The sequence below is a fragment of the Tenrec ecaudatus genome, chromosome 4 (assembly GCF_050624435.1).
Source record: "Tenrec ecaudatus isolate mTenEca1 chromosome 4, mTenEca1.hap1, whole genome shotgun sequence".
In the NCBI taxonomy this organism is placed as follows: Eukaryota; Metazoa; Chordata; class Mammalia; order Afrosoricida; family Tenrecidae; genus Tenrec; species Tenrec ecaudatus.
This window is the reverse complement of record NC_134533.1, coordinates 14,075,674-14,103,638: the sequence shown is the minus strand read 5'-3', so window position 1 is coordinate 14,103,638 and position 27,965 is coordinate 14,075,674. Positions and strand designations below refer to the sequence as shown.

Here is a 27,965-nt window from a genome sequence, read left to right as displayed (position 1 = left end):
TTCAGAAGCAGCTGACACAGGATGATGATGCCGATGAGGTTGAGATTGCTATTGACAACACGGCTTTCATGGATGAGTTCTTTTCTGAGGTAGGTGACCTTTCTGTGTGTGTGAGTCCCCAAGTGTGCATAAGGAAATATATGCTCCTTTAAGCCAACAACAACAAGAGCAAATGCTGCCAATGAGTGTACTATGACTCTGTAGTAAGCCAGGTTGACTGGAGAAACAATTCCAGTGACACTCATATATGTACAAAAAAGAGCCTTATATTAAAGAGTAAATATATACTAAGAAAACATACCAGCCCAGATCAGATCAAGCCCCCCAAGTCCAATATTAGTCCATAAGTCCGATGCTAGTTCATAAATCCCTTTCAAACTCACGCAGCACATGCAATGATGTAAAATACAGGCAGATCACAGGCTGGTGGGCGCAAAGCCTTGTGGATCCAGTTATGGTGGAAGTATCTCCAGGACTCTCACTGGTCTCCATGTGGCACCACGTGGCTTGTCAATAGGATGGTGAAAGCTGAGAGTGTGGCCCACCTCTAGGGAGAAAGAGAGAGGCCAGCCTCAGAGAACCATGTATCTCAGTCGCCGTCCAATCAAGTTGCAGCCTGAATGACAGGCTAAACTCTGCCCATATGTTTTTACGGGAGCAATGTTGGCACACACAAAAAAACTAACTATCATAGCCCACTCCTTCATTCTTATAACTTCAAGTTGACACAAGGTTATGTAAGTACCACAGACTCATAGGGTACTTATACAGGGTACAGTAGAACTGCCCTGTGGGTTTCCAAGCGACTCTAAGTCTTTAAGGGAGTAGTGAGCCTTGTCTGTTTCCTGTTGAGCAGTTGGTGGGTACCAATGGCTGATCGTAAAGTTAGCAGCCTCCAAGGACAGGGTGGAACTGTCCCTGTGCGTGTCTAAGACTGTAACTCTTACGGGAGCAGGAAGACTTGTCTTTCTCCCTTGTTGTGGCTGGTGGGTTTGAATTGCTGACTTTGACATTGCTGGTCCTACACTGTAACCCATGACACTACCAGCACTCCCTAGTAACACATTAAAAGCTCATATTTTTCAAAGGTAGCAGAGGAAAGTCAATCTTTAGCTAGGGTGGAATGGCTGGACCATGAAGTTCATAAGGTGATTCTATTCAATCTTTACTAGGGTGGATTTGGATTTTTAATCTTATTTTAAAAGTCAGCAGAGAGTAAATTATATGTAATTAGAGAAAGGCTTTTAAAATCCGATGCTATTTGACACCGTTTTAATGATAACCTTTCTTGCTTAAAGTGAGTAATTTCAATGCAGAACCAGCCGGTGATTCATGGCCTTGAATGTATATAAAATCCTTGCAACTTTAAACCTGTGATAGAAATTTATAGAAATGTCTACAGCTCTTTGGACTTAATTTGAGTGGTAACTGAGAAACCAAGAAAGCACCAGCTTACTTTGTAAGGTTCTGAGGAGGCAAGCATGGCTCTGCCTTGTCTGCAGGCTGATGCACTCTGATTTTGAAGGTGGTCTTTGGGCCATGGCTGGTGGAAAGCTTGTGAAGGGAAAGTTGTATTATGGACAGAAACACAGGCTTGGAGCCGATAACTCACTGCTATCAAGTCACTTCATTCTCATAGCAGCCCTATAGGACAGGGTAGACCTGTCCCTGTGGGGCAGAAACTTTACAGGAGAGTAGCAAGCCTTGTCTTTCTTCTGTGCAGTGGATGCTGGTTTTGAACTGCTGACTTAGTGCTTAGGAGCCCAATAGAAGCCCTGCTTCTGTTGTAGTTTATTTTGTGCATGTTCTTTTACCTGCTGAGCCTTGGGTTTCTTATCTGTAAATTGGGGTTGAACTTAATTACCCCTTAAGAGAGCCTTTGAGAGTCCTTGGGTGGCGTGGACAGGTATGTGTGGAACTAGGAGCCGGGAGGTTTGTGCCTTGGAGAGACCTGGAGATCCACTTCAGAGATCCTGTAGAGCAGCTCTCCTCTGACTCCTGGGGGGTTGCCATGAGTCAAGATCAACTTGATGACACCCACCACCACCCAGGTTACTAAGCGGTTTACATGGGAACATGTTTACAAAGCATTCATGATGTGGTGGTGGTAGGTGCTGTGGGGTGGCTTCTGACTCATAGCGATCCCCATGCACAAGCAGACAAAACGCTGCATGGTCGTGCGTCAGCCTCATAATTGCTCGTATGTGTGAGCTCATTGCTGCAGCCGCTGTTTTCATCCACCTCACTCACTGCCTCGCTGTTTTACGAAGCATGACGTTCTTCTCCAGGGCCGGTCTCTGAAATTCGTGAGATGAAGTCCCGCCATCCTTGCCTCTAAGGAGCCTTCTGGCGGTCCTTCTTCCAAGACAGATTTGTTTGTTCTTTTGGCAGCCTCGGCACCTTCCAGATTCTTCAGCAACACCATCCTTCAAAACCATCCAGTGTAGCCGCTGGCATAGGCGAGGGGGCTTTGAAAAGTTTGAGGAAAAAGCTCATTATCTTTGAACTTAATTTTTCCACGGATTTTTTTTTAACAATTTATTGGGGCTCATACAATTCTTATCACAGTCCATACATATACATACATCAATTGTATAAAGCACATCTGTACAGTCTTTGCCCTAATCATTTTTTTCTCCTCTTTTCTTTTTTTTACATTTTATTAGGGACTCGTACAACTCTTATCACAATCCATACATATACATACATCAATTGTATAAAGCACATCCATACATTCCCTGCCCCAATCATTCTCAAGGCATTTTCCACGGATGTTTTGAAGCCCCATCATATGTGCCCCACGAAGGAGGCCCTCCCCTCCCCGCTGAAACGGAAACCCAAACCCAAAGCAGAACCCACACCGAAGCTTTGGCCCATGCTCAACCACTGGAGAGCAAGCTGCCTGACTTGTGGGAGGAGCCCCGGGGGCACAGAGGGCTGACAGTCTGGCCCGTGGCTGAAATGTGGTGGTTTGAACCCACCAGAGGTGCCTCCGAAGAGTCTGCTTTGGAAAGGTCGTGGGGGAGGAGCAGCCCAGGGAGCACCATTCTCTTTTGCAACACGAGGGGTCACTTGGAGACAGCTGGTCTGGTTTGGTTTCACCCGATTGAGCTGGTTTCCTGGGGGTGGGGGCTGGGGGTGGGGGTAGTACTCATTACTCAAGGCTCTCTGAAAGGACTGCGTGACAGCCTATGTGGGTGAGTGGGGTCTGAGCAGAAAAATGCCGGGTGATTTGTTTTCCGAGAGGACTCTGGGCGCTCCCCAGGACCTCTGGGGTGATTTCCTTTCTGAACGTTTTCTCCCTGTTGCGTGCTTTGCTGTCACTTAGAGCACAGAGTTACCCCACCGGGTTTGGGGTTGAGAAGGACACAGCATGAGGAGCAGAAAATAAAATTCCACATCTGGTGCTTGCTAACTGTGTGATCATGTGTGCACCCAGCACCTCTTTAAATCTCAATGGGGTCCTCTGAGAAATGGGGTGAAGAATCTCCCCATCTCAGATTTGTTGTGGATTTAGGAGATGGTCCTCACAAAGGGTTTAGCATGGGGTCAGGTAAACGGCTCTCATTCTTTCTCTTCTCACCAGAGGAACTCTGGTGGCATAGTGGTTACTTGTTGGGCTGCTAACAACAAGGCCAGAAGTTTGAAGCCACCTGCCGCTCTGTGGAGGAAAGATAGGACTTTCTATTCCTGCAAAGAGTTACAGGCTCTGAAATTCACAGGGGGCAGTTCTACCCTGTCTTAGAGGGTTGCTGTGAGTCATCATCAACCCTATGACAGTTGGTATGCTTACTTTTTTTCTCATCTGAGAATAGAGAGAAATGTGTGGCAGTTAAATAATCTGGTATCAATTTGAGACTATTAAAAGTGAAGGGGTGGAGTTTTAACCTGTCAATCAGGTCGCAGCTTAATGACCTCATTTGGAGGTGCAATGGAGATAAATAGCTCACTGGAGGCCAGACATACTCTTTCTGCTACACATTCCTGTTGACAAGCCACATGGAGCTACACTGATGGAGCCATAGCCCTGGAGCTGGAGGAGCCATGTGGAGACCCACGCCAGTGCTGAGATGCTTCCACTGTCACTGGATCCACAAGACTTTCTACCCACTGGCCTGTGATCTTCCAGCATTTGGCATCATTGCACGTGTTGCCTGAGTCTGAAGAGGGACTTATAGACTGCTATAGGACATATGGGTTAATATCGGAGTTAGGGACTTGATCTGGACTGGGCTGGAATATTTTCTTAATGTATAATTACTCTTTAATATAAAGTTCTCTATTACACACCTATGCATGTCTGCGAATTTCTTTCTCTAGTCAACCTGGACTTAAAGGAGGGAAGTGGAGGGTAGAGGAGAAGCAAGTAGGAGGTGTACAGAGAATGAGAGTGCAGGCTTTGACACCCTACTGACTGGGGTCTAAATCTCACCCCTGCCCCTCTCCAGTGATGTGACTTTGAACTTAATTTTCTAGTGTTGCTGTAACATCAAAAGTGGGTGGTTTAAAACAAAACACTTCATTTTCTTACAAGCAGGAGGGTGAGCATCTGAATTCAGGGTGCCAGCTTTTGGGGCAGGCTTTCTTTCTCCGTGGGCTTTGGAGGAAGACCCTTGTCTCCTTGAGCCTTTCTTCCTGGGTCATCTCACAAGTTTAGCCTCTCTCTTCCCCCATCTCTGCTCTGGTGGCATGTTAATCTAATATCTCGAAAGAGATGGATACACTTTGTACCAATCCTGCTTCATTAACATGACAAAGGCAACCCCATTACCAAATCAGATTAAGAGGGGTACCCCAAAAAACCTGAAAAATTTCAAATCTATGTATTTGGTTATTTTTTACAAAACAACCTTATCACCTTCAAAGTACTCTCCATTACACTTAATACATTTGTCCATTCTTGGAAACATTTTTGGAACTCATCTGTTTGGATGGCTGACAGCACCGCCCTCATTTTTTTCCTTCACTTCTTTTTTTTTTTAATCACTTCTTCCACGTCGTTAGACCACTGTCCTTTCATGTCTCTCTTCATTCGAGGAAACAAAAAGAAGTTGCACAGAGTGAGATCAGGTGAGTAAGGTGCATGGGGCAAGAGAGGCATGCTGACTGAGATAGCTGCTTGAGCAGGTGCATTGTCGCAAAACCAGTCCCCTGTCTACCACAAACCAGACCTTTTTTTGCTGCACCCAGTTATGCTATCTTTTCTGAACCTTTAAATAGAAAGCTTGATTAACAATATGACCTGGTGGAACAATCTCTAAGTGCACTATTCCCCTCACATAAAAAAACAAAACAAATGAGCATCCTTTATTTTGGTTGGGGGCGGGGAGGGGCATACCTCTTGTATAATCACAGGCATAGAAACAAACGCTTAGTGATTCTATAGACTCGACTAGAACTGCCCCTTGGGCTCTCTGAGATTTTCAAGTCTTTCTGGGACCAGACAGGGCCATCTTTCTCTCACGGAGTGCTGGATGGTGGGTTTCTTAGGCTGGGTTGTCCAGAGAAACAAAAGCAGTTACTCTCATAGATGCATAAGAAAGAACTTGATCAAGAGGTGCTTTTACAGGAAGGCATCCCTGCCCAGTCCAACTCACGTCTCTGGGTCCAGTGCTAGCTGGGGTCCATTGAGACTCACACAGCTGCAGGCCAACGATGCAGAAAGGTGAAGCAGGGAGAGCACAGACAAGTGCATGCAGTCACATGGATCCAGGGCCCGGTCGATGGGAACTTGGCAAAGTGCCAGCAGCTAGCTCTCCAGGTCAGCAGCCCACATGGGCCACCCCTAGAAGCAGGCAAAGGGGAAGGCTAAAGGCAAAAGAGAGAGAAGTTTTCACTGTCTCTCATACAAAGGCCTTGCCTCCAAGCAGGCATCCTCAAGCTGTGACTTGACAGATTGGCCCCTACCCCTACACTTTCACACAGGTGCAAGTTGACATAAAATCTGCCCTCAACAATGGACTGGAACTATTGACCTTGTGGTTAGTTGCTTGTTGTATAGACTGTTATGTCACCAGGGCTCCTTAAATCACAGACATAGAGGTGGGGAATTACAACACATATTCCTGGGAGACATAATCCATACCAGTTGTATAAGTACTTTAAACTCCAGGTACTTCTAAAATAGTAATAGTAATGTAAACAGAGGGAGTCCCTGTGTAACACAAGCGGGCAAGCATTTGGCTTCTAGCAGAAAGGCCGGTGGTTTAAGTCTACCTTGCAGAGCCGCCCTCGCCGGCTCCTAACTACAAGGTCAGCACTTCGAAACCACCAGCCACTCTATGGGAAGAAGACACGACTCCCTGATACCTTAAAAGAGGTACAGCCTCGGAAGCTCAATGAGGGCAGTTCTACCTGTCCTATAGGATTGCCATGTGTCGGCATCAACTTGATGGCAGTGAGTGTGACTTTTTGGCTTGAGAGGTGTCTCAGAAGATGGGCATGGTGGTCTTCTGAGAGGTCAGCTGTTGGAATGCAGTTCTATTCTGAAGCACACGGGCTTCCTCTAACTTGGAATGGACTTTACCACAACTGGTGGTTGTTGTGTCACGTGAGAAAGTGTCTGGGTGCAGCCGACAGAGCTTGTTGTAAAGTCAAGGGTGACTTCAGTAGATGTCAGTTCCTGTCACCTTTGCATCTCCAAGTATTTTTTTTTTGGGTGACTTAAGTTGAGCACAGTGTTTATTTTTTGGAACGTGACCTGGAAAGATTCTTGGAAGTGAGATGAAGTACATTCCAACCAGCTGATGGGTGTCATGCCAAGGCCACCTTGCATTCTCTAACCTGGTTGACCTCCTGGGGAGGCACTCTTGGGGTAAAATACGCTGATTGGACAGGTTCCAGCAGGTCACCCTAGGTTATTTGCCAGAGGACTAATCGTGTGAATCCCAGCTGGTTCTCAGAGGCGTCCTCTTGTGACCTTTGCTCGGCAAGGTGCAAGGTGCAGACGACGGCGTCATAGGACCAGGGTGTGCTCAAAGGCACTTTGCGCTGTACTGTTCAAGTGGTTTCTTGAACGTCTCCTTGGCTGGAGAGAAGAATTGGCCATTGGGTGTTTAGGTCACCTGGGCTGATCAGACCAGAAAGAAGCTGGTCAATGATAAACCCCAGAGCTTTGTATTGTTTGCTGTAGTTTACATTTCTTCCTGGTTCTGTTGGCTCGCCTGGTAGAGGGATCAGAGATTCAGAAGAAGCAGGCCTGCTATAGAAAGCAGAAAGATCAGGAGTCTATTGTTCTGTATCCATCCACCCACCCACCCACCCATCCATGCAAACACCCAGGCCTTACTATCTTCCAGACAGGGCGTCGGGCTGGGCATGGGGTGCTGTGTGCTGACAAGGCCCCTAACCGCTGACCGTCCACCTTTCACATCAGTGAGGGTAATAGGCACATTTCAATGTTATCTGCTAATAGAAATACATGCAAGGTGCTGGGGGGGAGGGGTGGAGGAGGGCATATTACATTCTGCCTGGAGGAAGGGAGAAGGAGTGAGGGAGGGCTTCTTTGGTTGTTTGTACCAGACTTAGGTGTCAGAATCCTCGCAGAGAGTCTAGCACTTGCCTGATGCCGAAGGAACTGGAAGGCTCAGCCCTCTCAACTTCAAGAATGTCTTCCAGATGATTTTGTTGCCTGCTCGAGCTATGATGACTACAAAGTGGGGATGTGAAGTTAGGAAGGAGTTTGTGGAGGTGGGAATGGGCAAGGCCGGGCATAGGGAGACCAGCATGTTGACGCATGCACTGGCCCCGGGGAAAAAGAGGAGTGCTCTGTCCTGTATCTGCAGGCCGGGCAGTAGCAGGGAGGATCACCGCGGGCTGCTTTTGAACAGTGTGGCTCAGGCAGTGACGCTGTAGAAGTATTTGGTATCAGGAGGGTACCGACTTAGAGCAGTGCAGTGACTCACAGGTGGAGGGGCTCTAGGTCAACAGCTCTGTAGTTTCTCCTAGCTTTCCCCTTAGGATGGAGCGTTATCGCTGTGTAACAAAGCACCCCAGCACTCAGTGGTGTGCAAGAAGCGTTTCCTTACGCTGACAGACTGTGGGGATCAGGAATTCAGAAAGAGCACAGCGGGGTTGGACTATCTCTGTTCTAGTTTCTGGGCCTTCAACCAGGAAGGCTGGGACAGCAGAAGTCCAGAACGCAGTGGCGAACTCTTTACTCAGGTACTTGGTGCCTGGGTTGGGGGGTTCTCAAATGAGGCTTGGAAGAGTGTGTCAGCTAGAGTGGCTATGCTGACTTTTGTGTGGCTTGGGATTCTTACAGCATGACAGACTTAGGGTCATTGGGCTTCCTTCATGGACGCCCAGGACTCCAAGAGCCAGTGTTTCTGCTGCTGTGGAAGTGGTACAGGCCCTCACTTCGAAGCCCACCAAAGTCAAGAGAGCAGGACATTGACCTCGCCTTCAGTGCGAGGAAGGGTCCAGGATTTGTGGTCAAGCCTTTAATGAACTCATCCTACTGTGATGGCCACGGTGCTTCTCTTTGGTGAGATGTGTATGATGTTAACTGGTCGTGATGGTTTTGAGGGCCTTTTACAACCCAGTGGCAAGACGTTCCCCACCCTTGCCTCAAAGGGGTTGCCCACAATACGTTTTCAGTACGTAAAGATGCACTCAGTGAGTGAAGATGCCTGCATAGAGTCAAAGTACTTGAGAGTTTGGGGGTGGGGCATGGAGATTAATTCTCAGAGTGGACAGGGTTTTTTCCTTAGTACTTTCTCTGCTTTCCATTGACTAATTAGATTCTACTGGCTAATTAGGTACAGAGGGAAGAGGTCATGCCTCTTAGGTAGATGACTATCATTAGTATAATGTGCTAATTATCACTGGTGCCCGGAGGTAGACACCCAGCTTGAGTGGTTGACTCGCTGCCCTCATTCCTCGGCTGGCTGCTGCTTTCCCCACGGAGAGTTTTGTTACTCCATTTGCGTTGTTGTGAGGATTCAATGAGACGTGTGTAAGAGCTCAGTCCTGGAATAAGATACATGGGCCGTCACTGTCGATGATGTTTGTGTTTAGAATACTCGAGCATTGTATGCTCCCTATTGAACATGTAATTTGTGTTTAGCACCTGGCATGCATTATTTCATTTCATCCTCATAGAAAACTCTGTGAAATGGGAATTAGGCTAACCCCCATTTTGTAGACGAGACCTTCAGCTTTGAAAGGGTAGGTGGCTTGTTCAAGGTCGAAAGCTACTAAGTTGTGAAACCAAAGTTTGAACCCAATATTTTGGACTCCACTTGCGATCTTAAACCCTGTACTATCTGGATTCTCGCACATTACTGACCAACTATTTTAAAGTCCATTAAAAATAATGTACATTAAGCAGGCATTGGGAGTGTATTAGCATGGTGATTTTAAACAAACAAACCAGCAACTTGTGGATCGGGTCACCCATAAGAGCTCCTTTGGTTAGAAAACACAGAAATAGAGTACCAAGGGGCTTAGATGGAAAAATTGTGGAAAAATTCTATTGTTTAATTAAATGTTTCCTCCCATGGACTTTTTGATGCCTCCTCGTACATCGTATCTGTGAAAGGTGACTGGAGCAATTTCACAGACAAAAAAAAAGCGAGTCAGAGATGCACGTTCACCTGATGCAGGGTGAATATGCTGCAACGTAGGAGAGAAGATACAGGCAGTTCTTGGACCTCTACCTGCTTTTGGGTGGAGTCTGGCATCTAATAGCGGCCTGGGTTCCAGCTTTGGCTGTGCCTGACGCTACAGCTTGGCCGTGGACGAGCTCTTCTACCACTGTGAGCCTCAGGGTTCTCTTGTCTAAGCAGATCGTGATGGGAAAGGCCTTAAAGAGCTCACACATGTCTGATTCCTTGTTAGTTCTTCAGTATATATTGTGTAGAATTATGTCAGTATACCTCACACAACAGACCTTAGACAGACACACAGCCATTGTGGGTTTGGTTTTTTTTGCTCAACTTGTATAGATTTCCTTACTAGGTCCCCCTACCCAAGATTCTATAGTTATCTGGCAAATATGCAAAAGGAAATCACATGTACCTGCCAGCAGGAAACGCCTGGAAGTCACCTTTGGTGAAACCAGCACTTCCAAGAAAAAACAAAGACACACGCAGAGTTCAAGGAGGAAAGTTCTGTGGTTGACCAGTGGCCCGTCTTGAAGTCCTTAGGATGAAAAGGGTTCCCTGATGATAAAGCTCCCTGATTGTTCAGTGAGCTGTGTTTACCCTTCTGTGAAGTTCATTAATGTTCATCCCCAAATAGTGAGGATCATGACAGAGGAGAAAGAGCTGCTATACTGGCCAGAGAAGGGTGAGAGTAACAGTTTCTGGGCTTAAAAAGGCCTGTAGCAGAATGAAGATGGAGCACCCAGGAGCCAATTCTCCACGGCCCTGGACATGATGGTGCTGTTGAGGAAGTGTTGGACTGCTAACTCTAACGCTGGCAGTTCAGACTCTCCAAAGGCTACTCCTATGAAGAGTTAGAGCCCTGGAAACCTTTCATGGGCTATGAGCAGAATACACGATGACAGTAGGTTTTTGGATCTGATCTCTAAATGCCCACAGTGACTATGAGCTTGAGGCCCACCAATCTCATCCTAGCATCCTCCTCCTGCTGTCTTTTGATCAGTGACCAAACTTTGGGCCATGATGTTCTTCAGTTTATGAGATACTACTCTGGAAGTGATTTTCTAGACATCAGACACGCGGAAGTCTAAGGCCTTGTGAACTCAAAAATAGTGCGTTTTACTAGAGAGAGTCTCCCCTCCCCGCCTTTATGTTATACAAGAGTGCAAGGAAACGGAAACAAGGCGTGATGTAGTGCCATATTGTGAGTTGTAAGAGGAGCCAGTGTTTGGTGAGAGGAGGAAGGGAAGAAGGGCACGGTGACCAGTTCTGGGCTAGTCAGTGGCCGGTTTCTGGATTGGTTGCCTCAAGAGACAGCCCGCATTCAGAGATGCTAACCTGGATAAGTGTAAGAGTCTGCTGAAAGTGAGACCGTTACAGAGAAGTGAACAAGTGAAGTGTCAGTTCATTGGAAAGAGCATTCCACTTGGGGGACTCGAGAGTCCACCAGCTATGTGGCACAAGACCTCATGTTAATCTTCAGTTACCTCTTCTGATGGATGGTGCTTACCGCACCCTGGATTTCTACCAGGCATCAACATGTAAGGAAATGTGTGAGGCTGGGTGGGCTAGAGCAACAAATCCAAGTAATATGTATCAAGAAGGCGTCCCAGCCCAATCCAAATCAAGTCCATAAGTCCAATGCCAGTTCAAAATCCCGCTTCAGACTCCGGAAGCTACGTGTCGGTGATGCAGAAAGGGGAACAGGAAGCTAGATCCTGTTCCTAAGCTGATGGGGTGCAAATTCCCATGGATCTAAGGTCAACGGGAACATGGCAGAGTGCCAACAGCTTTCGGCCAGGCGCATGTGGCTGCCCCTTGATGCAGACAGAAGTTTAGCAGGCAGGGAGAGAAGGAGGTTCCCAGTTTCCCTCTCGGCCCTCTCCTTTTTAGAAGGCCACATTCCTAAGGAGGCGTCATCAGGCCATGACTTGGTTGAGGTTGGATTCCACCCGTACACTATCATATTATCTTCAACGTGTCATAAAATCATCTAACTTCACAGATAACATACGTGAAGGTTGTTTTGCAGCCTGTTAAAAATGATTCAAAATATTTGGGGGTATACTTGAATGCTTATTTACACGCTGATGATATTGATAAGTTGATGTTGTGTTTTTGATCTTTAAACAAGGGACTGGAGTTGCCAATGTTGGCACACGGACATCAGTATAGTTATGGTTGGGGAGATCTGCTGCTTCAGTGGCAGAAAATACTGCTTGGGCCTAGACGAACCTGTTTTCTTTCACCTACTTTCTCTGCATTTGGAGAGTTACAATCAGGCATGTAAAATAGATGAACCATTCATTGGAAGAAAGGGATGCTGGGAGCTAGATGTCAAGAAATGTTTTTGTTGTATCTCAGATGTTAAGGTCCTACTCGTTGATGTTTGGGGAAGGGGTGGAATTCTCAACTTCCAATGTGGGAGACCCAGGTTCAATTCTCGACCAAGGCACCTCAAGCCCAGCCAGCGCCTGTCTGTCAGTGGAAGCTTGCATACTGTTACTGATGGAGAGCAGGTTTCACCAGACCTCAACGGCTTGTCATCTACTTCTGAAAATCAGCCAGAGAAGGTTCTACAGATCCCAGCAGTCCGGTCCCCCATGCAGCTTAGAGATAACACAGGACCACGCCTTGTTTTGCTCTGTTGTCTGTGGGGTTCCCGTGAGTCTAGGGTGTGTGACTTGACAGTATGGAGTATTGAACTGGATATGTCTATCGGTTGTGTCAGGGTTGGCATACCGCTTATTCTGGATGTACAATGGGGAAGCACCCTGGGTGGTGAATCTCTCCTCCATGGGCTGGACCATGTGCCACGGGTGCCTTTGAAGAGGGAGATGGGCTTCCTTCTTTCTGGACTTAGTCCCCCTACATCAGCGTCTGGTGGTGCTGTCCATCTGAGGATGAGACCTACCTTCTATCGCAGGAACCTCAGGATACGCAGAGCTAGTCTGTGGCTTGGGCTCTGGGGGCTGATTTTCAGAGGCAATCTGCGAGTCAAAGGCCTTCTCCAGAATGTATGCCTGAGAGAAGCTCTCGCTGTGCCCTGAGGTGGCTCATTGCTCCGGCCCTCTCTTTCTCTGGAGTATTCTTCCTGGACTTCCCTGGCTCTTGGCCCGGAGGCTCCCATTCAAGGGTGCCACCTATATTCCTGTCAGGGAGCAACACGGATGGATTTCTAGTGGCTGCCCTGCTGAGATCAGTGCTTACGTGACCTCGAGAAGGATGCTCCTGGGCAGCGCAAGACACGTTCATTCTGTTCTTCTGTAAATCGAGAGCGTGAGAGCTCCCTTAGCTTTCATCTCAGGCTTGGGCATACCTGTCCTCTGTGATGACGAAGGTTATTCCCTTTCTGATTGCAGATTGAGGGAACCCGGCTCAACATTGACAAGATCTCAGAGCATGTGGAGGAGGCGAAGAAACTCTACAGCGTCATCCTCTCGGCACCCATTCCCGAGCCAAGTGAGTGGCTGGTGGGAGCAAGTCACCCACAGTGACTTTGTGCTGGGGCTGAGCCTGTCAGGTCCCCTTCCCTCTGTGAGCAGAAGGGGTGTGTACATGTTCTATCTCCCTGGTGTACACATCGGGACATCTCCATGTCTTTATCTTATCTGAGCTCACCCTGCCTAGCCCCACGGCAGCTCCACAGGAACCATTTAGATGAAACTCCCTCCACCTCCCTCGTGACTAGCACAGGCCCTTCCTGCTTTTCATGTGAGCCAAGCGAGCTTGCCTTTTCATTTGCTGACTTGCTCTGCCTGACATATGTTTTCCAGTCCCTTTCCAAATCCTCTCCACCCGTCCGGACCCAAGTCAAGTCCCATTTTCCAGCAAGGTGCTCCAAAATGGCAATCCCTGCCACCCCTAGGCTCCACAGGTGCCCACAGAGGCAAGCTTTGTATTTGATTTTTCTCCTGATTGTCCCACACTTTCAGAATAGGGGAAAGGGCTGTATTTGAGGTTTGTTTATGATGGGTTTCAATTTGGATCTTGTTATTTCATTCTTAAATTTCTTCCGTGCTTCCTCTTACCCCAAGATTGAAGTGGAGACATTTAGTGGCTCATTGGAGATCTGTCTTGGCCACATTCCTGCCTCTTCCTTCATCCTTGTCTCCGGCCATTCTGTCCCTCTTCTTTATGTGCCTTGAACCAGAGGAAGCTCCAGACAGTCTGCAAACACTGCTCACGCCTTCCTGTCATTTACAGGTGGTTCTTTCTCTCTGAGATGCCCCTCCAAGAGTCCTTCTCTACCTGGTTAACTCTTTTGGTGACCCATGGCACCCTCCCCGTCTGGCATGGTTCCAGAAGCCTTTCCAGATCCATGCAGGCTGTGCCTACCTTAATCTGCATGATGTGACCAGAATGCCTACCGTACTCAACACTGTGCATTCAGTTTGCTGAGTTATGTTTCTCTTGGCCTCCACTAGGTCCTGGACACCTTGAAGGCTGTGTCTGTGTCTTTTTTTAAACCAAAAGAAATCCATTCTCTCATAGTTTTGGCAGCTACAAGTCTGAAATCAGCACCACAGAACTGAAATTGAGGTGTTGGCATAGTAATCCTACCTTGGGAGAGTCTGTTCCCGGTCTCTCCTTAGTAACTATTACCAGCATGCCTGGTAAGATTTCCAAGCAAGATGTCAAAGGTGCACTGCTTGGCTTTCTTTCTAGGACATGATCCCCCTCAGTGGATCTCCTCATTTCATAATGCTTTGCAAATACGCTAGGATATTTGGAGAGGTTGAATTTCCTGTAGCACCCAGGGCTAGTTTGGTTTTTGTTTACCATTTCTTCCTGCAGCTTACCTCTTTCCTCTCTCCTGTTGCTATGCACAGCAAGAAGAAATGAAGCTGCACTTTCAACATCCACCCCCCTCCAGCATACAATTCACATATCATACAATTCAATAGTTCAGTCATATCAAGGAGAACTGCATAACTGCCATCCCATCAGCCCCAGAGCATTCCCCCCACCCCACCCTACCCCATAGTCAAATTGCCCTCAAAATGAGCCCTGTGATCACAATCACCTCCAGTACCCCCCTCCCACCCTGTCCCCACCATTCACTCCCGAAATTCGAGTCCTTGGTTTCTACGGCAGTGTCAAGGTAGTCATGGTAGGTGCCCAAGGGGTAGTTTCTGAAGACATGGCCAGAGCTCCTACTTAGTGGCCAAGGATGCTGTGGGCACATGGAAACTAACCCTTGGGTTGGTGAGCTGTGGTGGGAATCTCTCTTTCTCCAGAAGCGATTCCCTCCTGGAGAACCCGACTTCCTCTAAATGCAAGGTCCTTCCACTTCGGGGTGCTGGAGAACTTCTCAGAAGCGCCTCCTATCGAGGCAGCTTTGAGGGCTTACTCTGTAGGGAGGAGGCAGGGGTCTGAAAAATGCCTTTGCAAAATAAGCTTGTGGGTGAGTCTCCTGACTGATGGTTGGGGAGCGGAACTGTGCGAGGCAGGAGCCACCGCAACGCAGCACTGCGGCCTCTCTTTTCCAAAGGAGTCTACCTGTCTTTGTTTACCCAGAAACCAAGGATGACCTAGAGCAACTCACGTCGGAGATCAAGAAGCGGGCCAACAATGTCCGGAACAGGCTGAAGAGTAAGAGGGGGCCAGAGGGAACAACCGTCTTCACCCCATCTCACAGCCCCAGCGGCTGGTCCCCCTGCCTCTTCCTGTGATAGAAGTGATAGCGCTTCTTCCACCTGGCCCTGTGCTTTGGTTCACTCTTCCTTCACGGATCTATTGTAGCCCCAGAAATCTGCCTTTCCTCCAACCCCGACTGTTCTTGAAAGAGTCTAGGACCAAGAGTTAGGAAATGAGACTGCAAATGTGTAGCTCTGTGCCTTGGCTCATTCATACTGTCCCTCAGCTTTTCTTTCACTGGTCTCCAGTCCCCCAGATTTTAGAGATTTAGAGGTACCGGCTCTGTAAGGGTTCAGGCATAAGAACAATTGTGAGGATGGTGCAGGACCGGGTTGTGCTTCATTCTGTTGTACAGAGGGTCTCTCTGAGTCGAAACCGACTCACTAGCACCCAACAACAACATAGATGCAAGATAGAGGATTCAGGCTATAGACGTGGCTTGGGGGACAGGTACATTTCCCCTCACTGTCCCGTTTGAAAGCCTAGTCCATCGAAATGGTTGCCCTCGATCCAGTTAGTCTGGATGCCCAGGAAGTTTACTCTGTCTGACGCATTTGACGAGTGCACGCCATTGGGTGAAGGCACCATTGTTTAGCTCAGTTCATCATCTCTTCCCACCAAACGCAGCCCAACATGGCTTCATGGGAGGAGCGGGTGGACCATTAGCAGCTGCTAGGAAGATCAGTGATGATGGACCTGCCACGGTGCTAAGCATTGTGTGTGGTCTCTATTATTCTCCACCGCGGTAGCCCGAGGGAGGAGGTACTCTTGTTATTCCATCATACAGGCAAGAGAGACGAGGAATTCTAAGAGAGGCTAAAGGTCTCCTCCGTAGTCATATAGCTAGTGAGTAACATGCAAGGCCTTGAACTTAAGCCCCATGTTGACCAAGACTCATGCTAAGGAGCTGTTCAGAGACCTGACCTTGCTGAGGGTGGAGGAATGAAAGTCCTTCGGCTTCCCAGAGAGCTCCCCTTTTGAGATTGCATGCGCTGGCGACTGTCTGAGGGCTGAGTGCATGAGAAAGCAATGATCTGTGCATGTGTTGGACAAGAGGAGCAGGTGTGTCACTAGAATAAGCCTCCTCCCCTCTCTAGGCATGGAGAAAAGTATTGAAGAAGATGAAGCCCGGTCATCAGCAGACCTCCGGATACGGAAATCCCAGGTAAGATTCCCCGATTTTACAACCATCTGGTCCAGTCCTTTTTGTTCTCAGCTATGGAATGAATGAATGGCTGTAGAATGAATGAATGAAAGGCAATGCAGAGCTTATTGGGAACTCCATCGAAGAACTGACAAGGAGGAGTTGCCCCGGGCTAACACAGGAGAAAGCGCCGGGGTCGTTCCCTTCGCGGGGGCCCTCTCTGCTGAAGGGAATGCAAATTCGAGCCTCCGATTCAGTATGCTAGCCTTGTTTCACAGACGACCAAATGCAAGTCTCCCCTTTCTTGAGATTGTAAACCTTGACGTGTCCAATTTTGACCGAGGTTCTTTGGAGGTCATCAGCGGTCTAGTCCCCGTCCCTAGTGACTTGACATTTTTAGGGTTAAAGGGCACTGTTACCCAAGCTGCAAGAGGAGAGGCATGGAAGAAGCCATGGCATCAAATGTGGGGGGCTCTCCTTGTTAAAAGAGCTCAGGAAGAATTATGGGTAGCCAGAGGAGGCTGGGCCATTTATTTGGTTGAGAGTGCCAACAGGCAGGCATGGGTAGAACTTCTCTTTTCTAAGAGGCACAGGTGTGTGTGTGTGTGTGTGTGTGTGTGTGTGTGTTTTCTTGGTAGATAATGCAGTGGCCCCTTTTATAGGTCTTTAATACCAGCTTAGAGCACTTGAATTTGACCCAGAGGCAGAGTCGAGTGGCAGGCGGGGCCCTTGTTACAGTTTTTGCAGTGATTATGGTCTGAGATGACGTGGTAGCCGTGAGCTTAGATAAAGTAAAAATACCGACGATTTCTGCAGAGGAGGAAGGAATGTGTCAGACTTGGCCTGAGAAGGAGACAAGGAATAAAGGATCCAGTGCGGAGAATTGAAATCAGGCAGCTAGGCAGTCTTATGGTAGTTGAAAGGATACATCTAGTTATAAGCAAGAAAAGTTGGGGAGATGAGTTAGGGAAACTCAAGGTTACCTATGGCAGGTCTTCTGTGGGAAAAGAGTCTGGCAGTTTTAGAAAGCAAGCCAACGATGGTGCCATCCATGGGGGGGATGCAAGACTCTTGATTCACAAGGATGATCTACTTTGGCCTCCTAAGTACCATGTGAGGTTAGCAAGGCAGGTCAGCTGATACCAACAGCCTGCTTTGGAAAGGCCTGTGGACTCTCAGCAGAGCAAAGCTGAGGAACCAAGAGGCTGAGTCTTGTACCTGATTTTTGGATTCCAGGTCCAGTGCTGCCAGAGATTAGGAGATTGTGGGGCCCAGGCAAGGGTCCTTTCTTCTCCCCCCACGAGCTCACATTGTCCATTGTCTCCACAGCACTCTGTCCTCTCCAGGAAGTTTGTGGAGGTGATGACCAAATACAACGAGGCCCAGGTGGATTTCCGAGACCGCAGCAAAGGGAGAATCCAGCGGCAGCTTGAAATTAGTATGTGTTTGAAGCCCAGCTGAGTGTGCTCTTCCACCGGTTCCTACCAAGCAGCTGTCCGTGTCAAGCAGTGAGGGCCAAGAGAACGGGAAGTAAACCTTTGTGACTTCTGTGTGATATTTGGACCAGGCCAGCCCGAAAGCATTGACATAGCCTAGATTCGGAGTCTTAGGCTGGAGGCTGGCACAGTGCTTACCAAGTCCAAGCAATTTCATTCCTGTGGAATCCAGCATTTCCTGATCTGTTAAAAGGGAAGCACTTGTGAAAGCCATTGCTATCCTGCGGTCCACCCCGTTGGGTCTTTTCCCTCCTGTGCGTCTGAGATCACAGGACATCTGTGGAGGAAGTTGCGCAGTATGGTTTCTATAAGGAATCAAGAGGCGATGGAAGCCACACCCTTTAGGACTATGGCAGAGTGGGAGGCGGGGCCTGGCATGGTCAAATGCCCTCCACTTGCGAGAAGACGATGAGCAAACACTCAAGAAACACGGATGTGCTTAGTAGTGACAGGATGTCCCGGGCCTGGGAAAAGGTGGTGTCTGGGAGCAGCAGTGTAATGTTAAGGTGGATTGAGGTGGGCTGTGAAGGAACTCGGGAGCCCTGGTGGCATAGGGGGTTACGACTTGAGCTGCTGACCACGGAGTCAGCAGATCGAAAGCACCAGCCACCTTGAGGAAGAAAGATGATGCTCTCTGCTCTCATAAAGACAGACAGCCTCAGAAACAACAGGGCAGTACTACTCTGTCCTATAGGGTCAGTCTGTGTAGGACTCGACTTGGTGGCATTGAGTTTGGTTTTCGGTTGGATGTAGGAACTGATGTGCCATCCTAAGGGCCTTGGATTATGTGGCCTAGTGAACAGCCTGTACAGGGAGCTAAGACAAGCAGATGTGTGCTTTAGGAAGCCATGGTCGATAATGTTAAGTACGGACTGGATTGGTGGGAGACATCAGGAGAAGAGCTGAGAGGCAGGTGGGGGGGAGGGTAGTATTATACTGAGACCCTGGTTTTGATCGTGAGGTCATCCCTGATAAGGACCACGAGGAGTCCAAGCCCCAAGATGTGGAGATTAATCCGATCTCCGCTTTCCCACTTCTCCATGATCTCTGACACCAGCCGCCCTCCCTCTCCTTTCTCTGATGGGTTTGCTAGTGGCTCACAGAGCTCATTGCTGTGCTTAATGTGTGTGGCTTAAGGCCAGGAATACAGATGAGGAATGAAAGGGCATCCGCATCAGGAAGAGCCGCATGGGCTCTATGTGGAAGAGTCCCAGAAGGTGAAGCCTCCATTTTCCCAGGGAGAACACTGGGGGCAGAGTATCCAGCAGGCAAGGTGGGCCTCGGCTGACTTGTACTTACTTGCTAACCTGTCGGGAAGCATGTCACGTAGGTTTTACCTGTTCCTCCCACCCATTCACTACGGATGAGTAAATAGGCACAAGTCAGCCCAAGCTGACCTTGCTTGCTGGGGCTCCAGCCCTCTCAGAGACTGCACATTGGAAGAGAGCCTTTGGTTCTGTACGAAGGTGCTGTGGGGCTGGGAGAGAGATAGGCAGATGCCGGCCAGACCCAGAAGCAGAAGCGTGAATGTGGTGAGAACATGTGAAACTGTTGACTACAGATGAGAAAGTAAGCACAAGCCAGCCTCTGCTTACTGGATAATCTGACACAGAGAACATGCCTCTCTGGGCCCCAGTGGAAGAGCCAGGGAAGTCAGTTCACGTGCTCCTTGCCAGCACCAGGTGGGCTTCCTAGCTAGCCCAGCGCCCTGCCAATTCTCAAATGTAGTCAATATACCTTAATCACTCAGGCAATTTTCTTAGGCCACCACCTCCCCAGTTCAAAAGCAAAGGCCAGATAGTCCACTATCATTTGAGTCAATTCTGATTTACAGCCACTGTAGAGGGCTGAGAATAACTACTCCCTGGGGTTTCCAGGGCTGTAAATCCTGATGGGACAGACAGCCTCATCTTTCTCCCAAGTACTGACTGGTGGGCTTTGAACCACCGACCTTGCTGTTAATAGGCCACCAGGGCTCCCAAGGGCCCAATAAGGGCAAAGCAGCGCCGTATGCAGTCCTAGTCTCTGGGGAACTTTTGAAACGGAGAGCTTTGATCATGCATTTGACCCCCTGCTTGTTTTGTGTGTGGTTAAGCGGGCAAGAAGACCACCGACGAGGAGCTGGAGGAGATGTTGGAGAGTGGGAACCCCGCCATCTTCACTTCTGGGGTGAGTCGTTTGGGGGCTAGGTGGGAGGCTCCTGTCCCAGAGAAGGAAGGCCGCCATGGGGCTGCCCGTGGTGTTGGCAGGGAAGCGGGGCGGGGAGGAGCGGGTGAGGACTGCGGCGGCGGCACGGCCCTCAGTGCCAGGTGGCTGATGGCCCGGTGTGTGCCCGTGGCAGATCATTGACTCCCAGATTTCCAAGCAAGCCCTCAGTGAGATCGAGGGGCGGCACAAGGACATCGTGCGGCTGGAGAGCAGCATCAAGGAGCTTCATGGCATGTTCATGGACATCGCCATGCTGGTGGAGAACCAGGTACCGCGGCGCTGGGCCCCATGGGGGAAGGGAAGTGAGGAGAGCCCAGGCCCTCCTGAGGACAGGCAGGAGCCGCGGCTGAGAACTGGGGATACTGGAGGCCAGGGTGGTCGTTTGGGATCTGCATAATATAGGGCAAGGGAACCCCAAGATCCCAGTGAGAGGAGTGGATTCTTATCAACTCCTAACATCCCCGCCCCATCCTGGGTCATCTCAGTCCTTGGTCCTGCCTGGCATTTTGGCTTCACAGTTATATGGGGTCTGATGAACTCTATCAAGTTTCTAGTTCTCTGTGGGCTTGGAATTTGTTATTTTATTTTTTTGGTTTGAGTGATATGGCTCTGAATACAAGCTCCTGTGGTGCTGTGGGTTATGTGTTGGGCTGCTGGCCACAAGGTCGGTGGTTCAAACCCACCATCCACTCCATGTGAGAAAGACAAGGCTGTCTGCTCTCGTAAAACTGTATAATCTTGGAAACCTTTACGGAGCAGCTGTGTCGATCTGAGGTGGAACCGGTCAGTGGCAGTGGGTTATGGTTTGGAATGATGCTGCCTTAAGACAGTGAGCCCTTTGACTGCAGACACTGAAAAGACAGATGGCTTTCCCCCGGTTCCCAGGAAAAGCCCAATTTAACAGAGGTTTCCCTTCCTTCTTTACATTTCTCTTGATTGTGCTTTTCTAGAGATGTTTACCCTCTTGTGCTAAGAAACACGAGCAGGCAACAACATGAGTGAAGGACGAGCAGACTGTCCTTTGGCAGAAAAACTTGAGACGCACATGGCAGCTCGTCCTTGGGCACATGTGCTCAGGGATGGCTCAAACCTGGCTTGAGTTTCACAAAGTCAGATGATGTAGTTGAAAATGCCCAAGGTTCCTGGTGTAGGGCCGCTCTGACCAGGGGCATTTCAGCTGCTGGAGGGTGGGAAATGGAAGAGGATGGCTTCATCGTTCACAAGGTCTAACTGAGGCCCGAGCACTGTTCTCAGCTCGGACCCCACTGTTGCCCCATCAGTCCCCTCCTTTTGCATGTGACCTTTCAGAACATTTCTCAAGTCCCCCATCCCCACTCTTCTTCTCCCCCCACACTGCTTTACCGAGGAACTTGTTTGAGATCCAGGTGATGGTGGGTAAGTGCCTTTCACTGTTTACAGACTGCCGCAGAATGGTGGGCGTGGGTGGACGAAGATCTAGGCAGGTGGGAGGGAATTCCCACCCGAAAATGTCCAGGATGTAGTGGAACAGGTGGGAATTGGTTGGTTGGTTTTGAATGAAGAGGCCACTGTTTAGAGGGGAAGGTATGCCGAAATAAATGGCTTGAATAAAACCCACCTTTGGTGCCCTTGGAATGTCACTTGGGGAATGCAGAAGTTCCCACCCTAAGGGCATGTGAGCTCCCACTGTGTGTCAGGGGTCTCTGGGTGATGCAGAAGGTCCAGCGCTCAACTGTTAGTTGCACGGTTGGTGGCTAAGACCCACCCAGAGGCTCCTCAGAAGGACTGCTGGTCCGGTCACCGGGGGTCGAACGGACATGATGGTAACTGACTTTTGCTACTACGTGTCAGGCCCTGTTCTACAGTAGCGAACAGAATCCATTCAGAACCGGTTCCATGTCTGGTTGGCCAGGAAGAGGCCAGCACCCCGGTGATGCCTTAAGAACATGAGCTTTTCTTATTGTGGTGCCTTTCCACATGCACAAGTTAAAAAAAATGTAGGGGCAGGGATTTCCCAAAATCATTTTATGCTTAGGATGGCTGTGAGTCGGAGCTGATTTGATGGCACCTGACAACAGTACAATATTTAGACTTGTTGGCTGCCAGTGAACCAGTTCCGACTCGTACAGCCGAGTGTACACAAGGTTGTGTACAGCAACCCCGGCCAGCCCGGCGCCAGCCGCACACCTGTACTTACGTTGGATCCCATTGTAGCAGCATCTTATCAAGGGCCTTCTCTTTTTGCTGCCCCTCTACTCTACCAAGCACGAAGTCCTTCCTTCTCCAAGGACTGGTCTTTCTTGACAACACCCCCAAAGTGTGAGAGACGAATGTTGCAATCCTGAACTCTGGGGAGCATTCTGGCTGTACTTCCTCCAAGACAGACTTGCAAACTAGGTCCATATCCATGTATATGGATACGTATGCAGTTCTAGGCATCTGGACAGTAGGCTCCCATTGCCCAACACAATGTCTGTCTGTCTGTCCCAGCGAAGGAATTCAGTGAAGGGTTCCTGAATTCAAGACCACCACCAAGGGCTGGGGAGCTGTGGTAACCCCCCCAGGAAAAGTGGGCATGTGCTCTGTGGGGCTGCTGCTAGTCGGCCGCTCTTCAAGCTCTCCTGAAGGTCCTAAGAGAGAAAATCCCTTCCCACAAAGACTAGAACCACGTGGAGGGCGGCTGTGTTGTGAGTGACCATTGTCTGTTCTTTGCAGGGTGAGATGTTAGACAACATAGAGTTGAATGTCATGCACACGGTGGACCACGTAGAGAAGGCTCGGGATGAGACTAAAAAAGCCGTGAAGTACAAGAGTCAGGCCCGCAAGGTGAGATCACCCCTGCCCTCTGAGAAGGGAGTCCATTCTGCTCTCCGCTTCTCTCGCTCTCTCTCTTCCCCATTGCTTCTCTGTTTGCTGCTGCTGCCACCACCTCTTGCATCTGGGGAAAGGGAGCCATGATCGACCGGATTGAGAACAACATGGACCAGTCAGTGGGCTTCGTGGAGCGGGCTGTGGCCGATACCAAAAAGGCTGTCAAATATCAGAGCGAAGCCCGGAGGGTGAGCGCCTGGGTCCTGGCCGACCTTGCTTGCTCCTTCTTCTCTCTGGTCACCCACCCGTCCCGTCACCACCAAGCCCGTGCATTTCCTCTGTCCTCACCTTATCCAACCCTGGACATCATTCCCTCCCAGAGATGAGCTGCCCTTCTCTCGGTGTGCCTTGCATGGATCTGGCTCAGGTGCTTTCCAGCTGAGAACCCACAGCAGAAAGACAAGACAGTTCTGTCGGACAGCCTTGCCGCCCTGGCTGTTACCGATCTTCTCCTGGACAGGGCTCAGCAAGATTTCTGAGGTTGCACTTGACTCCTCTGCTCTTCAGAAACGCTCTTTGTTGTTTGTCACTGGTCCGCCCCCTCCCCTCAAAATTCTTTTCAATCCCGTGTACACATACACAGCACTCTGCTAATTGCTATGTAAATAGGACCTCCTCCCGTCATGGGGGCACCTCTTATTTCTACAGACAGAGGAAATCCTTGAGGGTCAGAGGTTAAGGACATGGTTTCAGTCCCCTTAGCGAATAGAGGAGCTGGAACTCGCGTTCCCACCCTAGCCACGCCGTCCCAGCCGCGCCTTCCTGGCGCCCCTTCCTGTGTCCACCTTCCTGGCGCCCCTGCTGTCGGAGGCCACGTGAGCTTCTGCTGCACGGCGGGTGCTCAGCTCTGAGTGGCGTTGGTTCGCTGGCCGTCCTTTGGCTCTTCTATTCTTTGCTTTGGGTGCTTCGCTTCACTTCCAACTTCACCTGCTGCTCCAGCAGGGATCAGGGAGGTGGGACGTTCTGGTGGGTGGATCCAGGCTGGCTCAGGATCGGACCATAACTGCATTCGGGTCTCTGGTCGGCATACTGAGCGCACTTAGGGTGGAGGTGGAGAGGCACATGAATGTGTAAGAGGATATAAAAAATGTCCTTGGATGCCTCTTGGAAGGGAGAATTGGGCCCCCAAATACCTTGCTCAGAGCCCCCGTAGTAGCTGCTCTCGGTATAACTGTCCATAGGAGCTAGACTCCCGTGGGAGCTGTGAGCGGAGGACCTCCCGACTCCCATCTGCTGGCATTGCTAGAAAGGACGAGGGTTGTTAAGGGTCTAAACAGGACATCTTACGGAGACCAGTAGGGTGCTGCTCTCTAGGTGGAGAAGCGCTGGGTCTGTGGGTACACTTTTTGTTTTTTGGTTGCTTCTATTAATGATGTTTTTGTTTCTTTTATTCCTCTCTCCAGAAATTGATAATTATCATTGTGGTTGTGGTTGTGTTGCTGGGCATTTTAGCGTTGATTATTGGACTTTCCGTGGGGCTGAAATAGGGCGGCCCACGAGGCTGCTGCACTGAAATGTAAGTAAGGGGGCCTTTCGTGGGACCTCTCTGGATTTCGGTTCTGGTTCTCTCTCTCTCTCTCTCTCTCTCTCTCTCTCTCTCTCTCTCAGAAATGGGCCTGGGAGTTCCCCTTTCACACTTTTCTTCCAACCACGATGGCCCTTGGGCACACTGAGCTTTCTTTCCCAAGCTTTCAGCATCCTGTGTGAACTAACTCTCTGATCATTGCAGAACTCTGTGCTCACGTTTTGGCTGTAAAAGTGGGTTGAGTCTCCTGTTTGTTCCTGTCCTGGGGGTTCTGTCTTCTACTGTGTTCCACACCTCCCCTCTCAAACCCGAGCACCCTGCTTCCTGAATCCTTCCTCAGGAAGCCTGGCTCCTGGGTTGGGGAAGCCTGCGCCTTGGATCTGGGGTCTGCCTTCTGGATTCGCACTTGATTCTTGAATGTTGGGCTTTGCCGTCTGTGTTGGTCTTCTCGATGTAGATGCAACTTTGAAAGAGGGGTACCTCTGGGATTGCTTGTGCCTGATAGGCTGCATTGCAGGTGGGAACAGTGGTTAACCCTTTTGAGAGTGGAAAGTTGTACCCAGGTAGTCTATAAACACTGTGTGTACATTGCATCATTGGGATCCTCACAAGACCCGTATGAGACAGTGCTATTATTATGACCACCCTTGCTTTACGAATAAGGAACCCCCCACCCAAAGGGGAAAACAAAAACCACCCAAACCAAGCCCATTGCCATGGAGTTGATGTCAACCCACAGCAGCCCCAGAGGGCAGAGAAGAAAACCTTTGGGTTTTTGAAGCTGCAGATCTGTACAGGAGCAGACAGCCTCATCTGCAGCCACATATTGCTTCTGTTGGGTTTGATATGCTGACCTTATGGTAACCAGTCCAGCACTGACCCAGCAGTACTGCCAGCATTCCCGGAACCCAGAAAGAATCTCACTGTCTTTGATAGTGAGCTTATAGGTCAGGGTAGAACTGTCCCCGTGGGTTTCTGAGATGGTAACTCTTTATGGGAATAGAAAGCCTTGCCTTTCTCCCAACACAGTGGCTGATGTTCGCAGCCTAACGAGTAACCTCTATGCTACCAGGGAGCCTCTGGCAAAGCCAAACATATTCTGTTCTTGACCCCATCACTTACCAGCTTCATTTCCCTCAGCTATCAAATGAGGCAACTTTAAACCACCTTGCCGAGAGGATTGCAGCCAAGGTCTGCCCATCGCTCAGCCCACTGTGCCAGCTGGGCTTCTTACAAAGAGAGAACCTCGGGCTGAAAGGGAAGTCACAGGGCCATGGTCACACAGTTGGTAGTGGTGCTTGACTACCGCTGGGCTTCTCCTTGTGGAACAAGGCAGCTGGTCATCGTGTAACAAACCGTAGAGGATCCTGATTTTAATATTTGGTGTATAAGACAGAGCTACTGATTGGACCATGGATTTTTGTGCACAAGAGGAATCTAGCCATTAGGACTGCTGAGGTTTTAAACTTTCTTCTGAATAAAGTAGGGGATGTGGTGTTTTTAATATTAAAGTCAGGTATCCTTTGTTTGTTTGTGTGTTTTAAACAAAACAAAACCAAAAAAGCCTGTACTATACAGAAAGGCCTGAAAGCAATGAACTTCTAATATTATTGCTCTTAACCTAGTGTGTTCACATATGCCGGTACATCATTCAGACAGACAGTATTAATAATAACTTTGTATCCAGCTATAACATCACAAGCAATATTTCACACTCTGAAAGTCTTTATGCAAACCCAGTTCTTAAACACCCAAAGTTGTGCATGTGTCTTCAATTATTTAACATTTTAATGCTATCTTTGAGGTTAGACTATTGTTTTTCTATCAACAACAGTGACGGAGTTTTTAAATATGATTTTCCCTGCATTGTAAATCCTAGCAATGGGACTATGGGTGTAATGGAAGGACGCATCTGTCAGACTTGACGCACACTGCCAGACTGATATGTTGGGCTGGCACTTCCCTTTATTTTTGCTTCCCGGTGCCTCGTCTCCTTTCTTCCCCTCCCTCTGTGTGACTAGAGGGTCGGAGAGTCAGGCCACTGTGGCACCGGACCCTCAGCTGTGGCTTGAGAGAAGTGCCAGGGAGCAGGCCAACCCCTGTGGGTGATCCATTCACTGCTTTTGCTATTTTGCATGAAAAGACTTGGGGATCTGCCATTTGGATCCTAGCCCTTTCTTTTCCCTGGAAATTTCAAGAGTTCTGATGCTTACTCATTGGAAAGAATATGAAAGCAATAGTTCATTCAATATTAAAGTTAAAAATAAGAAGCTGAAAATATAGAAATGTGTAATTGTTAATTTTTCATACCCTTGGATGAAAGAGCTCATACAACACATTCATTGAGATTGTTATTATTCCTAACTCAAGGCATTCAAAATATAAATGAATACTTTCTTTTAAAACCAAGCTTCTTCCCCCCCACCCCCACCCCCACCCCCACCCATACAAACCAAATTGACTGCAATGGAGTTGATTCTACCCTGTAGGACAGGGTACACCTACCTGTGTGGTTTCCATAACCGCAACTCCATGGGAGTAGAAAGCCTCATCTTTCTCCCGTGGAGCAGCTTGTGGTTTCAAATTCCTGACCTTGTGGTTAACATCCCAATAGCGCTACACACACACACACACACACACACACACACACACACGCACACACACACGCACACGATATGCAATTAGCATATTTATTTTTAAGATGGGCTCTCTATCTAGTTGACTAACTCTCATCTCTAAGATGCTAAGCAGCTATTGCTTTATCATGGTTTGTTCCTTGTTCTCTAGATAAAGCCAAGACTGAGTATTACTTAGGTCGAGAGGCCTCCTCCCCACAGGTGATCCAAGAGGGAGCTTTCTAGAGCAGAGAAGACAAGCTGCATTTACAATCCAAGTTTTCTGCCAGCTAGTGCCTCTAGGATATCACTCAAGAAAACTCTGAAGCTCAAGAAGGCTAGGAAACGTGTCCAAGCTTTTCGGACATAGCTAGCATGAACCGAATTCTTTCCACTGTTCCTTAAGACCATCCAGGAGAAGGGCAGTAGCCAGGGAAAAGGTTCGAGTCCCAGGAAGAGTCTGAAGCAAGTTTCCTCAAACTTTTTAAACAGGGGCCAGTTCACTGTCCCTCCGACCCATTGGAGGGCCAGACTAAATTAAAAAAACCCAAAAACAATGATGAACAAATTCGTATGCACACTGCACATACCTTATTTTGAAGTAAAAAATCAAACGGGGCAAAAACACCTGGCTGGCTGGATAAATGTCCTCAGCAGGCCGCAGGTGGCCCGCGGGCCGTAGTTTGAGGCCCTGGTCTCCAGCTTTCTTTTGAGAGAGTTCCCTGTGAAGGGAACCGGTGCCTTCAGCCAGCGACTGTGCCTCCTCACTGACAAGACCCTTTGTGGGCATGTAACCTGTGGGAAGGCTGAGAAAAGGCTCTGTCCGAAAAAAGGGATTTGTCTACGTTCCCTTCTTTCACTGGAGGGCTTCCTTGGTCCCCT

General features: G+C 49.0%; 1 protein-coding gene across 1 annotated transcript in view; it reads left to right on the top strand.

The window, feature by feature from the left end:
• STX3 (syntaxin 3) overlaps positions 1-27,965 on the top strand; it is a 52,679-nt gene that overhangs the window by 22,681 nt on the left and 2,033 nt on the right. The window contains exons 2-10 of the mRNA XM_075545661.1: positions 6-89; positions 12,968-13,067; positions 15,126-15,200; positions 16,343-16,410; positions 17,719-17,827; positions 19,981-20,054; positions 20,227-20,361; positions 22,788-22,898; positions 24,347-24,459. Of these exons, the coding sequence (XP_075401776.1) occupies positions 6-89; positions 12,968-13,067; positions 15,126-15,200; positions 16,343-16,410; positions 17,719-17,827; positions 19,981-20,054; positions 20,227-20,361; positions 22,788-22,898; positions 24,347-24,430 (840 nt within the window). The 3' untranslated portion in view covers positions 24,431-24,459. The remainder of the gene's footprint in view (positions 1-5; positions 90-12,967; positions 13,068-15,125; positions 15,201-16,342; positions 16,411-17,718; positions 17,828-19,980; positions 20,055-20,226; positions 20,362-22,787; positions 22,899-24,346; positions 24,460-27,965) is intronic.